At 56.9% G+C, this 14,846-nt stretch overlaps 1 protein-coding gene across 1 annotated transcript; it reads right to left on the bottom strand.

The window, feature by feature from the left end:
• Nucleotides 1-590: 590 nt before the first annotated feature.
• Ptprh (protein tyrosine phosphatase receptor type H) lies at nucleotides 591-14,845 on the bottom strand. Its single transcript, XM_090321944.1, has 18 exons — nucleotides 14,789-14,845; nucleotides 13,868-13,904; nucleotides 12,880-13,146; nucleotides 11,424-11,690; nucleotides 10,057-10,320; nucleotides 9,295-9,564; nucleotides 7,995-8,294; nucleotides 7,560-7,820; nucleotides 6,823-6,901; nucleotides 6,640-6,687; nucleotides 5,551-5,641; nucleotides 4,528-4,618; nucleotides 4,224-4,300; nucleotides 4,005-4,139; nucleotides 2,210-2,332; nucleotides 1,890-2,050; nucleotides 1,475-1,610; nucleotides 591-1,355 (listed from the first exon to the last, which is right to left on the bottom strand). The coding sequence occupies exons 1-18, from the start codon at nucleotides 14,843-14,845 to the stop codon at nucleotides 1,206-1,208; spliced, it is 2,814 nt and encodes a 937-aa protein (XP_090178070.1). The 3' UTR covers nucleotides 591-1,205.
• Between the last annotated feature and the right edge of the window lies 1 nt (nucleotide 14,846).

Genomic DNA, 14,846 nt, shown 5'->3' with positions numbered 1-14,846 from the left:
CGCCCCTCCCCGAGAACGGCCCCGCCCCTCCGGGCAGTGCGCCCCGCCCCTCCCCAGGGACGCCCCGCCCCGAGGACGCCCCTCCCCTCCCCGAGAACGGCCCCGCCCTGCCGAGCAGCGCGCCCCGCCCCGAGGACGCCGGGCCTGGCGCTGTCCCTGAGCCTCTTTGTGCTCAAGGCCAGCCCTTTACGATTTGAGCCACAGAGGGGGTTGTTGTTTTGTTTTGTTTCCAGTCCTGGTCTTGAACCCCGGGCCTGAGCACTAGGCCAAACCCCTGGCTGCTACTCCAGCTTCTCTGGCCTACTGGAGATGAGAGTCTCACAGGGACTTTCCTGTCCGGATTGGCTTCCAATCGTGGTCCTCAGATGTCAGCCTCCTGGGGAGCTGGCAGCGTGCCTGAGCCACCTGTGCCCAGCTAGGCCTAAAGCCGTGGGTCTGGGCCAGGCATGCGGCCCAGTGGTAGAGTGCTTCAAGTCCTGGGTTCGATTCCTCGGTACCACATACACAGAAAAAGCCAGTAATGGTGCTGTGGCTCAAGTGGTAGAGCTCTAGCCTTGATTGAAAGCCCAAGGACAGTGCTCAGGCCCTGAGCTCAAACCTCAGGACTGGCAAAAGAAAAATTGGGTGCCTCAAGTTCCCTCCATAGGATGTGTGCTCCAGCCCACCCCGGTATTTTTTTTCCCCCTCTTCAAAGTCAGAGATCCACCGGAGTAGACCCCTCCAGAGAGAAAAGTTATTTAATAAATTATGGTACAGAAGGAAAACGCACTCCAATAGGGGGGCGCCAGGGGGACTTCAAGCACATTCATCACAACCCAGATAGCAGAGGACTGATTTGGTTTCTGAAATGAAAGTAAGGCAAGGTCCTGCCTGCCCTTGTTCCTGAGAGCACCAGAATCCCAAACCCGGAGTCCATCCTTCCTCAAAATGCAGGTTCCAGCCTGTCTCCTTGATACCTCCAACGTGGGAGAGAAACCCCCTCCCTCCCTCTCCTCCCAGGAACCAGGAACCTGTCCTGGTTGTGCTGGACTCCTGAGCCCCCCCCCCATCCTGGGAGGATTCCCCCACACATACACTTCCTGGGAACCACAGGACTTTCAGTTCCTAGCCCATGGTCCCAACCACATTCTGCTGTCTTCAAGGTCCAGGAGTCTGGGCTCCTGTGGGGATCCAGAGTTTGAGTCAGCTGCAGGGCCCTCCATAGCTTAGACCTCCAGCTGCTGGGCCAGGATGGCATCTGTGTTCTGGTAGATGAGGCCTGCCATATTCTCATACACGGCCTCCTTCTGGGCAGAGGTAGGGGCTGACTGCTGGAGGTACTTCAGGATGCACTGGTGTAAGAACACATACTGGGCCTGGAGGGGAGGTGCGGGATGAAGGGGCTTGTCCAGTGTCCCAGACCCCCCCTTCCCTGCCCTGGGCCTACAGGAGCCGGGAGCCTGGGGAAAAGGGGTCTCCCACCCCGCCCCATCACCTCTGTCTGCACCATCAGCGGGCGGCTTTCTCTCATCTTCCTCACGAAGCTGAAGGGCCCCACGAGCCCCTCACATTCCAGCTGCCGGAGCAGGACGTCCAGGGCGATGAGCGTGCCTGTCCGGCCCACGCCAGCACTGGGCAGGAAGGGAGCAAGGGTCAGGCAAGGAGCGGAGGGGCATCTGGAGTCTTGGCTAGTGGAGGGGTGTCTTGCAGGAACCCCAGCATTAGACGAGGAATGGCTTAAGTGGGGACTGTTTGAGTCAAGTCATAATTCTGCCTTAGCATCTTTCTGTCAGGCTTGTTCTCCATGCCCTGCAACCTTCTCACCCACCTAGATCTTCTGTATTTGCCATCTTCCCTTCTCTAAGGTCCAGAGGATTCTCCTGGGGAGGAGGGGGGGGTTGGTCTCTCACCTGCAGTGCACAATGGGTGGGCCTCCCTCCATGGTCCTGTCCAGCCACTGACGAAGCATCTTCCAGAAGGCCAGCAGAGGATCTGGGGAGTGGGGGACGCCATGGTCTGGCCAGGCCTGGTAATGGAACTGGCGTACAGATAGGGTCCTCTGCTCCTTGATCTGGAAGGAGGCCAGTGGGGAGAGCATGTGGGTTCTGGGATCCGGCGTCTACCCTTGCTGGTGGGGACGGTGAGGGCAGGGATGGGGGGTTCCCAGGATGCACTGCAGGGGTACGTCCCTGAGGGGATTCTGGGTGGGCTGGGAGGGACGGGCGCTCACATGGAGGAGCTGCAGCTCCCTCACTGTCCAGGTCTCTGTCACCTCCTCCCTCAGCAGCATCACCCGCAGGAGCCCATGGGTGCAGGGCTGAGAATCCAGAGGCCAGTAATGCTCGCACTTCACCTGGCGTAGAACGAGGGAGTGAGCCCGGGAGCCTCCAGGCCTGGCTCTCTTATCCAGAGCAAGGAGCCCCCCCCCCCCCGGTGCTGGCAGCGAGGCATCTCCGGGTCGCGCCATGGCAACCACACACCATGGCATCTGAGCACGGCAGACCCATCCCTCCTGAGGCAGGAGATCAGAAACCTATGTGCTGGAAACTGTCTATCCACCGGGAAGTGAGGAAGCCGTTGGCTGGGGTCATGGGCCTGGGGGCCCATGGTGGGATGTGTGGCCTGAAGACTGGAGGGAGAGGGCTGGGCGTGGAGTCACCTGTCTATCTCTCCACACTGGGGAGTCGAGCTAGGCAAGAGGAATGGCAGAAGCCAGCCTGGGTGACACATGACAGCTTGCCTAAAATCATATGGAGGAGGCTGGGCGCGGTGGCTCCCAACTCTCTCAGGAGGCTGAGATCTGAGGATCAAGGTCAAGGTTCAAAGCCAGCCCAGGCACAGAAGTCCCTGTGAGACTCTTTATCTCCAATGAACCACCAGAAAACCAGAAGTGGGACTGTGGCTCAAGGGGTAGGGCGGTAGCCTTGAGCTGAAGAGCTCAGGGACAGCATCCAGGCCCAGAGTTCAAGCCCCAAGACTGACTGGAAAAAAAAAAAAATATATATATATATATATATGGAGGAGAAACAGAAGAGGAAGAGGAGAAGGAAGAGAAAAGCAGGAGGAAAAAGAAGAAGAAAATGAGAAGGAAGAAGAGGGGGAGGAGAAAAAGCAGAAAGAGAAACAGGAGAAGGAAGAGAGCCAAGTACTGGTGGCTCACATCTGTAATCCTTGCTACTCAGGAGGCTGAGATCTGAGGATTGAGGTTCAAAGACAGCCTGGGCAAAAAAGTCTGGGAGATTTTTTTTTAATTAGTCATGGGGCTTGAACTCAGAGCCTGGCTGCTGTCCCTGAGCTTTATCACTCAGTTTCCTGGGGGTTACTTGGAGATGATAGTCTCACAGACTTTACTGCTTGGCTGGTTTCAACCTTAATCCTCAGATTGAAGCTTCCTGAGTAGTTAGGATTACAGGTACTAGTGCCCAGCTGTCTGAGACTTTTGGGTTTTTTTGGCCAGTCCTGGGGTTTGAACTCAGGGCCTGAGCACTGCCCTTGAACTTTCTCAAGGTTAGCGGTCTACCACTTGAGCCACAGCACCACTTTCAGCTTCTTCTGTGTATGTGGTACCGAGGAATCAAACCCAGGACCTAGTGCAAGCTAGACAAGCACTCTACCTCTTGACCAAACTTCTGGCCCCCTCTCTGAGACTATTATCTCCAATAAAAAATCAGCTGTAGAGTCGTGGCTCAAGTAGTAGGGCATTCACAACCAGTAGAAACAGCACCCAGGCTCTGAGTTCAAGTCCTGGGACTGTCACGCGCACACCACACACACACAGAAGGAAGAGGAAAAAAATAAACAGGAAAAGCAGCAGGAGGAGGAGGAGGACGGAGAAGAGGGAGCAAGCTCCTTCCATCACTGTGGATACTCTGCCGTGTTAGGATGCATGTTTAGACTTCCAAGCCTTCCAAACACAGCCTCTTTTCTTTTTTCTCACAGTGACAGAAAACCACCTGAGCCCTCCTCTCACCCCCGCCCCGCCCCAGGTAGACCAGTGGACGGCTGCGGCGGGAACGGCTCCTCACCCGGCCGGACTCCACGCAGTTGGTCAGCATGACCACAGTACGGCTCTGCCGCTCCCACACCAGGCGCCAGAAGTCGCCCACCGTCTGGGGCAGGGGCCCCTGCGCCGCAATGAACTCCTGGGCACCCCAGAGGCCCTGGAGGAGGAAAGCAGGCCAGTCAGGGGGTCCACAGGCGGCCCCCAAGCCCGCCCTGGCCCTCGGGCGCTGGGCTCAGCTCACAGGCACGAAGCTGGCGTTGATGTAGTCTGACCCCGGCTCCTCCTGGAGCAGCTGCAGCGGAACCCGCGACCAGTCGTCTGCAAGAAGGTGTGGCATGAGCAAGGCACAGAGACGAGGGGGGGGGCACACGGAGCCTGGCGCTGTGCAGCCAGTGACAGGGACATTCTTAGGACCCTTACCTAGGGGGTGTGCCTGGGCAATGGCAGGGATCCCCCCAGGGTTTGTCCCTCATAGGGATGGGGAGCAGGGGTGGCGTGGACAGGACCATGGCTGGGGACCCCCCAGGCAGAAGTCCAGGACTCACAGGGCAGCACGTTCCTGTAGCGGTTTTTGGCCGTGTTTTCGGGAGCGGAAGCCACCATCTGAGATTGGCCTTGGCCCTCCAGAGCCAGTTGCTAAGACCAAGGCAGAGGGGTGCGGGCTAGAGTTTCCCAGCAATGGGAGCTCTTCCTGGAGCTCCCCTTCCCCTCCCCTGCCCTTCCCCTCCCCTTCCCCTCCCCTGCTGCTCAGCCTTCATCCCCTGGGATTCTGCACCACCCACAAAACAGGAGCTGTGCAGCCACCCACCTCCTACCCAGGGGTTCTAACAGGCTAACAGGGAGAAGCAGGAGGAAAAGACCAGCTCTGTGGGTGTGAGGTCCTGGGGGCTGACTGACCCTCAGCAGGAAGTAATGAGCTGGGCCTCCTGGAATCCCAGCTACTTGGGAGACAGAGAGAAGGAGGACTTTGGTCCAAGGCTGGCATGGACAAGGTGTGAGGCCCTGTCTAAACACAAACTGAAGGCTGGGAAGGTGACCGGGTGGTAGAGCCCTCACCTAGCGTGAAGCCCTGGGTTCAGTTCCTCAGTCCCACATACACAGAATAGGCCGGAAGTGGCTCAAGTGGTAGAGCGCTAGCCTCGAGCAAAAGCAGCTCAGGGACAGAACTTGGGCCCTGAGTTCAAGACCCAGGACTGAGAACAAAAACAAAACAAAACAAAAAAAAACCCTAAAGCTAGGCGCTCACGCCTGCCATCCTAGCTACTCAGGAGGCTGATATCTGAGGATTGTGGTTCAAAGCCAGCCCTGGCAGGAGTCTGTGAGATTCTTTATCTTCAATTAACCACCAGAAAATCAGAAGTGGTGCTATGGCTCAGGTGGTAAGAGCTTTAGCCTTGAGAAAACCCAAGGACAGTGCTCAGGCCCTGAGCTCAAGCCCCAGGATTGGCCAGAAAAAAAAAAAAAAAGATTGATTGCTTTTGTTTAATGTGGAAGGGTGAGGGCAGGGCTGGGGGGGCTGGGGGTGAGGGTTGGGGGGCAGATTTCCACCCCCACTAGGGCCCCCAGACCTGGTACTCCTCTGCAAATCCGTAGTTGCTGTCCTTCTCATTTTCTCTAACGTGGTTGGCAAAGTCTTTGGCCAGGATGTCCCCTGGGGAGCTGTGGTGGGGAGAAGGAAAGAAAAAGATGGGGGCCTGTGGGAAGCCTGTGCTTTGGGGGTAAAAGAAGAGGTAATTGTGATCTAGCCATGTGCAGTCTGGCTACAAACCCCAAAGAAATGAAGACATGATAGACTCACAAATGATGGGACATCACACAGCCTGGAAGTGACACACTCACTACAGCGTAGTGACGTTGAGAACGTAGTGCCAGCCCTCCTCCCAAAAAGTACAACAGACATACAATCCCCCTTTTTTCTTTATCTGTGTGTCAGTATTAGGGCTCGAACTCGGGGCCTGAGGGCTGTCCTTCAGCTGTTTTGCTCCAAGTTGGGGCTCTGCTATTTGAACTAGAGCTTTACTTTTGGCTTATTACTGGTTCATTAGAGATAAGTCTCACTGACTTTCTTGTACCAGCTAGCTTTGAACTTGCAGGAAAGGGGCTCTCCAGAGCTGTCTCCACAGTCATCAAGACCTGTCTCTATAGTTGGCTTTTTTTTTTTTTTTACATGTGTTTTTTGATGTTTGAACTCGGTGCCTCACACTTGTTCATGGCCAGTGGTGCTCTACCACTGAAGCCATGGCTCCAGTCCAGCTTTTTTTTTACTGGTTAATCAGAGATAAGAATCTCATATACTTTTCTGCCTGGGCTAGCTTCCAGCCTTCCCCCTCAGATCTCAGCCTCCTGAGTAGCTGGTGTTACAGTGTGAGCCATGATACCTGGCTTCGTGTAGTTTTAATACCTATCTGAAATATGTCTGTAGTCTCTCGTTCATCTCCTCTCACTTTCGTGGTCTCCCAGGACACATCATAGTCTATATTATTTTGCCTTTCGTGTGTGTATGCAAGTGTGTGTGTGTGTGCGTCTGAGTTGTGGGGCTTGATTGAACTCAGGGCCTGTCACAGAGGGCCCCTGCTCCCTTCCGAGGCCCCAGCGGGCACATCGGCAGGCCGCGCCCTCCCACAGCAGACAACCCTGCTGCTCCTCACTGAGCTCACCTGAACATCAGACCCTTGGGTGCCACCTTTTGCCGCTGCTTCTGATTCCTGGTGAAGGAGAAAAAAAAAAGGCTATAGGGACATGAGGCCATAAGGCTTAGAGTGTGAGCCTGGGACCAGGGGGCCTCCCCTTTCTTTGCCCAACTGCCACCCTCCAAGTGCCAGTCCTGCAATGAGTCTCACCTCTTCCTCAAGAAGAAAATCACGAGGCCTACCAGGACGAGAAACAGGAGGACACCCACCACGGCTCCCACAATGACCCCTGGGGAGGCACAGGAAGCCCCTCAGAGCCCAGGTCTTGTATTTATTTAGCCAGTACTGAGATCTGAACTCACAGCCTGGGGACAATCCCTTGGCTTTTTCACTCAAGGTTGGCACTCTAACACGAGGGCCGCAGCTCCACTTCTGACTTGTTTTGTTTATTTGTTTGTCGCTGGCTAATTGGAGACAAGAGTCTCATAGACTTTCCTGTCCAGGCTGGTTTTGAATTGCAGTCCTTAGATCTCAGTCTCCCAAGCAGCTAGGATTACTGGTAAGAGCCACTGGCACAGAGTGGCATTGCACGGTTAAGTGGATATCTCGTGCCCGGCCACAGTGGCTCACACCTGTAACTCATCTCCTCAGGAGGCTGAGATCTGAAGGTCACAGTTCAAAGCCAGGCTGGGCAGAAAAGTCTGAGAAACTCTTATCTCCAATAAACTACTCAGAAAAAGCAGAAAGTACTACTATGGCATAAGTAGTAGAGCAGTCACCTTGAGCAGAAAAAGACTCAGGGACAGTGCCCAGGTCCTGAGTTCAAGCCTCAGGACAGGCAAAAGAAAAAAGGAAAGAAAACAAAAATGAAATCAGAGACCGAGAGACAGACAGACGCCCCTGTGGACTCAGTCTGGCAGGAAGGGCCCTCAAAGCCCCCTACTCACCTGTGCTCTCTGTGTGGCAGGTTTTAGGGGCCGACTGGGCCCTTAATCCACTCCACGCGGTGGTGACGGTGGCTGTGTAGGACTGAGCGGGCCCGAGACCCGACACGGACACGCCCTTCCCACACGAAGACTGGGAGGCCCGCTGTGCTCCCACCGCCAGCTCGAAGGCCTCGTAGCCCCCCGCAGGGCAGGACCATGTCAGGATGACCGCATAGCCCCCAGAGGCGCTGACGCAGGAGGTGATGGTGGCGGCGGCGGGGGCTGGTGGGAGAAGCAGCAGAGTCAGCAGGTGTCTCCTCGGGTCCTCTACCCACGCCCTGCCTGCTTGTCACGCCAACCCTTGGAGGTTGACCCCAGGGCCTGAAGCTGCCTCCTGGCCCCCCAGGTCCACCCTCAGCCCAGTCTACCAGGGACAGACAGGGTGGGGCATCTCACCTGTGGGTGCCCGAAGGCTCTGTGTGGAACTGAAAATGCCATCTCTCTCTGCCCGCACGCTGAAGTTGTACCAAGTGCCCGGCGTGAGGGCCTGTGCCACATACCAGGTGTCACCGGTGCTGTGCATAGGGTTGGCCCGGGGCCCCTGAGGATTCTGCGTCCTTGAGGCATTTCCATCGCTGGCCCAGGAAACCCAATAGGTGTAGAGCTGGGAGTGAGGGTCTGCAGGGGCCTCCCACCGCAAGGTCACCGAGTGACTGGTCTGACCTTCCCTCTGCAGGAGCGCGACCCCGCTGGGGGCTGAGAAGCAAGGAGCCGGCTCTGAGAGGGGGTGTCCACAAAGCCTGCCCACCTCTCCCCCGCCCGACAGCAGGCCGCCACGCCCCACTTAACCAGCCCCAGACTGAGGTGGGAGCCTCAAGAAAACCAGCAAACTGGGCGGGGGCCTGGCCTAGTGGTAGAGTGCTGGCCTAGCATGCACAAAGACCCAGGTTCGATTCCCCAGTACACACACATAGAAAATGCCGGAAGTGTGCAGTGGCTCAAGAGCTAGAGCTCCAGCCCTGAGAAAGCTCAGTGTTCCTGAGCTCAGGAAGCTAAGCGAGAGTGTGAGAGGAGCAGAGAATGAAGAGGAGGGGAAGGAGAGAGGGGAGACGCAAGGTCTAGTGGAGACCAGAATCAGCAGAGCCCACTCTGTCCCCTGGCTCATGTGCTAGGGCTTAAGGGCATCCCCTGATTTCCTCTGCCTGCAGACTTGAGACCCCCCCTCAGACTACAACTCCCATGAGGCCTTGGACCACCTATATCAATGATACCATGAAGGCCTGATTCCCCGTGGCATCATGGGATTTGTAGTCCATGCAGCTCACAGTCTGACTGGGAAATGGCATCTCCCAGGGGCAGAATTCTTTTCCGCTCTGTAGGTGGTAGAAGATGCTGTGCATTTTAGTTTCCTCAGCTGCCCAAGTTCTAGGCTTTCAGGTTCCACCGATCAACAGTGAACCTAGCACCAGTTGCTGATTCCTGAGAGGTGGAATAAGCACTTCCCTGAACCCAAAGAACCAATTTTCCAAGGCAGAGAGAGACAGACAACAGACAGACAGACAGACAGGGCACAGGGCGTTCCCATTGTTATGAAATTCCTGGTTGCTAAAGAATGACAATGACCCACACCGGGCAGTCCCCCAGAGCCGGGTAGAGCCACTGGCATCATTTGTCTCCCACGAGGCTCACAAAGCCCCTCCCATCATCTCCCACCCTACCCTCTATCCCCACAGGCCAGGTCATTAGCGCGTCTCACCGGTGGCCCCAGTGAGGTGGCTGGGAGACCCTTCCACCTGGTTCCTCTCGGCCCACACAGTGACGTTATACAGGCTTCCAGCTGCCAGTTCCTGCAGTGTGATCCGGGGTTCCGAGATGTTCTGAGGCGTGGTGGCGGCCTGGCCCTCCTGGGCCCAGGAGACCCAGTACGTGTAGCTGGGCTGGCTGGGGCCCAGGGGCGCTTCCCAGGTGAAGGTGATAGATCTGTTGGTCTGTCCTTGCACGCTGAGGCTTCTCACTGCATTAGGAGCTGGAAGAAGGGGAGGGTCAGGATTTCCAGGTGCCTCGAAGAGTACAACACACAGCAAAACATAGCATCCTGGCACAGCATGGCTCGTCAAGAAACAGGTCGGGACTGGCTCAGACCCTCTCAGATCAGCTACTGGAGAAGCAGAGGTAGGGGGACAGAGTGGTGGCCAGTGTCAAAGGCAGCCCGGGAGCTGGGAGCTGGTGGCTCACGCCTGGAATTCTAGCTAGCTACCCTGGAGGCTGAGTGAGACCTCGGGGGTCCCCTTCACAGCCAAGCCAGGCACACAAACCCCAGAGACTCCCGTCTCCAATCAACCAGCAAAAGTCAAGTGGAAGAGTGTCAGCACTGAGTGAAAAAGAAAAAGAAAAGTGGCAGGCTGAGGTCAAGGCCTAGCACTGGCCCGCGACTCCCTGCCAAACAAAGAGGAGGGAAAGAAGAGAGAGAAGAGGAAGTGGAGGAAGGAAGGGGGAGGCGGCGCTGTGGGCATCTCACCTGTGGCAGCGCGGTGAGTCTCTGGGGAGCTATAGATGCCATTAAACTCCACCCACACCTGGATTTCATAGGCAGATCCAGGTTCGAGTCCATCCAGGGTGACGCTGGTGTCTGTTGTGTTTCGAGTCTCAGTCGTGTCTCCTGTGGTGCACTTCGCCCAGTAGGTGAGGAGGAGGCCGTCCGCGCCCTCAGGGCCGGCCCAGACCAGGGTGATGGAGCTGCTGCTCTGCCCTTCCACGCGCAGGTCTCTCACCGGGGCTAGGGCTGGAAGCAGGGACAGGAAGACAGAGGAGTGAGAGGGGGCAGCCATCCTCACAAGCTGCAGCCCTTCCTGGAGCCTGGGACCCAGCTGGAGGTGGACGCTGGGTCAGGCAGGTCCAACATGGCGACCCAGTTCCACCTGAACCCCGAGCTCCTGTGGTGAGGCGAGGGGTGGCTCAGGTGAGTGAGGGCCCCACGCTGGGCTGGGCAGGGCCAGCCCGAAGTTACAATGCCCAGTCTCCTTGTCCCTTTTACACCGATCGCCCATTAAAGGCCGTGACTGGAGCTGCTGGACTACCAGAAATACTGCCTGACCTTCTGTGAAACACATTGGTTTGCTCCTCCCATTCCGATACAGAGGATAAGAAAATTCAGCTCTGGAAGTGCACTGTGGGCAGAGCACAGGCCTTGATCATGAGGAGGCTCGGGGACAGCACCCAGGCCCCAAGGTCAAGACCTACAATGGGCTACATGAAGAAATCAATTAAAATCAGTTAAAAAGTGTGTCTTCCAGCCTGGCGAGGTGGCTCACGGCCGTCACCCTAGCTACTCAGGAGGCTGAGATCTGAGGATCAAGGTTCAAAGCCAGCCCCAGGCACAAAAGGGCCAGAGGCTCTTATCTCCAATCAACCTCTAAAAAAATAAGAAGTGGGGCTTGGCTCAAGGGTAGGGTGGTAGCTTTGAGCTGAAGAACCTAAGGACAGCACCCAGGCCCAGAGTTCAAGTCCCATGACAGGGAGGAGGAGGAGAAGGAGAAGAGGAAGAGGAGGAGAAGGAGGAGGAGGAGGAGAAGGAGGAGGAGGAGGAGAAGGAGAAGAGGAGGAGGAGGAGGAAGAGGAGGAGGAGGAGAAAGAGGAGGAGGAGGTGGGAGAGGAATGGAGAAGAAAGGAGAAAGATGGAGAGAGGAAAATGGAGAAAGAGGAAAGGAGGAAAGAATAAGAGAAAAGAAGAAATGAAGAGAAAAAAGAGAGGAAGGGAAAGAGAAAAGAAGGAACTGACAGGGGAGGAAAGAAGGCGGGGAGGAAGAAAGTGGGGAAAGAAAGCAAGGGGAGTCTGATAAGTCTGATAAGTCGGGAGGCAGGGACAGAGGAGCGGCCGTCTCTCACCCGTGGAAGCCGTGAGATTCTCCCTGGAGCTCTCCACGCCATCTTTCTCCACCCACACAGAACACACATAGGGAGTGGCGGGCTCCAGGCCATCCAGGGTGACGCTGGTGTCTGTTGTGTTTCGAGTCTCAGTCGTGTCTCCTCCTGTGGTGCACTGCGCCCAGTAGGTGAGGAGGAGGCCGTCCGTGCCCTCAGGGCCGGCCCAGCCCAGGGTGATGGAGCTGCTGTTCTGCCCTTCCACGCGCAGGTCTCTCACTGGGGCTGGGGCTGGAAGCAGGGACAGGAAGACAGAGGAGTGAGAGGGGGCAGCCATCCTCACAAGCTGCAGCCCTTCCTGGAGCCTGGGACCCAGCTGGAGGTGGACGCTGGGTCAGGCAGGTCCAACATGGCGACCCAGTTCCACCTGAACCCCGAGCTCCTGTGGTGAGGCGAGGGGTGGCTCAGGTGAGTGAGGGCCCCACGCTGGGCTGGGCAGGGCTAGCCTGAAGTTACAATGCCCAGTCTCCTTGTCCCTTTTACACTGATCGCCCACTAAAGGCCGTGACTGGAGCTGCTGGTCGTGACGTAGCCCATTAGAATGGACCCCTCTGGTTCTGTGGGCTTGAACTCAGGGCCTGAGCGCTGTCCTTGGGCTTTGCCAAGGCTGTGGCTCGACCACTTGAGCCACAGCATCACTGTCAGCTTTTTCTGTGTGTGTGGTTCTAAGGAATTGAACCCAGGGCTTCATGTATGCTAGGGGAGCACTCTACCACTAGGCCACAGAACTGACCCCCCATATCTACATTTTTGGTAGCCATTTGGAGATCAGAGTTTCACAGGCTTCTCTGCCTGACCGTCTTCAAATTCCAGTCCTCAAATCTCAGCCTCCTGAGTAGTTAGGATGAGAGTGTGAGTCCCCGGCTCCCGGCCTCTTTTGTTCTATTTTGATATGGGTGATAGAAAATGAAATTGTAGGGGCTGGGAGTTTTCCCCTAGTGGTAGAGTGCTTGCTTGGCATGCACGAAGCCCTGGGTTCAATTCCTTGGTTACCATAGACACAGAAAAAGCCAGAAGTGGTGCTGTGGCTCAGGTGGTAGAGCTCTAGCCTCTTGAAAGCTCAAGGACAGTATCCAGGCCCTGAGTTCAAGGCCCAGGACTGGCAAAAAAAGAAAAAGAGAGAAAGAAAATGAAAATTTAGAGGTGTAGCTTCCATTTTTTCTGCAGCATCATAGAACCTGCCAGTTTCCCATCACTTTCTACGACCTCCCAGAAAGGAAGGACAAAATGCCTGGTGCATTTGCTCACAGCTGTAATTCTAACCCTCAGGAAGCTAGACAAGAGGAAGGACTGTGAGCTCCAGCCAGACTGGGCTACATGGCCTGACCCTGCAGAGAGAGAGACAGAGACAGAGACAAATACGAGGCATATGGAAAAGAAATAAGATATGGTATCTTGGAAAGGAGCGGCCGCCTCTCACCCGTGGAAGCCGTGAGATTCTCCCTGGAGCTCTCCACGCCATCTTTCTCCACCCACACAGAACACACATAGAGAGTGGCAGGCTCCAGGCCATCCAGGGTGACGCTGGTGTCTGTTGTGTTTCGAGTCTCAGTCGTGTCTCCTCCTGTGGTGCACTGCGCCCAGTAGGTGAGGAGGAGGCCGTCCGTGCCCTCAGGGCCGGCCCAGCCCAGGGTGATGGAGCTGCTGTTCTGTCCTTCCACGCGCAGGTCTCTCACCGGGGCTAGGGCTGGAAGCAGGGACAGGAAGACAGAGGAGTGAGAGGGGGCAGCCATCCTCACAAGCTGCAGCCCTTCCTGGAGCCTGGGACCCAGCTGGAGGTGGACGCTGGGTCAGGCAGGTCCAACATGGCGGCCCAGTTCCACCTGAACCCCGAGCTCCGGTGGGAGGCGAGGGGTGGCTCAGGTGAGTGAGGGCCCCACGCTGGGCTGGGCAGGGCCAGCCTGAAGTTACAATGCCCAGTCTCCTTGTCCCTTTTACACCGATTGCCCACTAAAGGCCGTGACTGGAGCTGCTGGTCGTGACGTAGCCCATTAGAATGGACCCCTCTGGTTCTCTGTCAACTCGCTAAATAGTCATGTTTGGATCTGTTGGGCTCCCTGAAATATCGCGTGACCCATTACCCCAGGTTCTTCTCCCTTATTGTGACGTAGTGGAGAGAACAGTGGAAATGTAGCAGGGCGCAGGAGCTCATACCTGAAATCTATCTACTCAGGAGCCTGTGATCTCGAGGTTCACAGCGCCACCCGGCGTAGACAGAAAGGTCTTACCGGACTCCCTCTTCAAAATAACCAAAAGTGGCTCAAGTCTCAGTCCAGACACAAAAAAGGGAAGCCAAGAGACCCCTCTTCTGGTGAGCCTGCCAGCAGCCACCAGCGAGCACTCAATGAGTCTTGAGCCGAGGGGTCAGGACTCTGTGTGCCCATGGTGACAGTCGTGGGGTCACTCACCGATCCCGCTCGTGGTTGCAATCCAACTGAACAGACCCTGGAGGGAATGGAAGGTGTCACACCCTGAGCTGCTCGGTGCCAGGATGAGCTGGGGGCCTCCTGTCAGCCCCCTGCCACACCTCTGGGTCATCCCCAACAGCTGTGACAAAGGTCACTCTCCAGATGGGGAAGGAGGCAGGCTTGCCGGGCGGAGCTCCTGGGTGGGAGGAGCCAAGGTGCTAAGGTTGGCGCCTCCCACCAAGGCAAGAGAAATGATCATTTCCCTCCTTCAACAAATACAGCCTTGGAAGACAGGAGTAAGGAGGATGAAGAGAATAAAACAAACCCAAAGTCTGGGTATAGATGGAGGAAGAGGAAGGCTGGGGTCTGGACCCTGGAATCTGAGGGAGGAGGCTGGGCCTGGACCCCCGGGTCTGAGGGAGGGGGCTGGGCCTGGACCCCAGGATCTGAGGGAAGAGGCTGGGTCTGGACCCCTGGGTCTGAGGGAGGAGGCTGGGCCTGGACCCCCGGGTCTGAGGGAGGGGGCTGGGCCTGGACCCCAGGATCTGAGGGAAGAGGCTGGGTCTGGACCCCTGGGTCTGAGGGAGGAGGCTGGGCCTGGACACCCCCCCCCCCCCCCGGTCTGAGGGAGGAGGCTGGGCCTGGACACACACACACACACACACACACACACACCCCCGTCTGAGGGAGGAGGCTGGGTCTGGACCCCGGGTCTGGGGAATCAAGGTCTGTGCCTCACCAGATGACCGAGCCCCACACTGGTCAGCTCCGTACGGCTCCCTCCTTCTCCAGGGCAGCGCCGCCCTGACCTCTGGGTGCGGGCTCAGTGACTGTGCCCCGCAGTCCCTGCGAGTGTGGGCTGTGGCCCCCAGGCTGTCCCTCCCTGGGAGCCAGGCTCTGTCCTGGGTGGGGAGGACTTACCAGCAGCACCAGGGTCCTCCAGAGGCCTCTCCTGAGGCCCCCACCAGCCCTGGCCATT

The sequence above is a fragment of the Megascapheus bottae genome, chromosome 31, assembly GCF_031878675.1.
Source record: "Megascapheus bottae isolate mThoBot1 chromosome 31, mThoBot2.hap1, whole genome shotgun sequence".
Classification (NCBI taxonomy): Eukaryota; Metazoa; Chordata; class Mammalia; order Rodentia; family Geomyidae; genus Megascapheus; species Megascapheus bottae.
The sequence above is the reverse complement of the archived record's forward strand: the minus strand, read 5'-3'. Positions and strand labels throughout refer to the sequence as shown.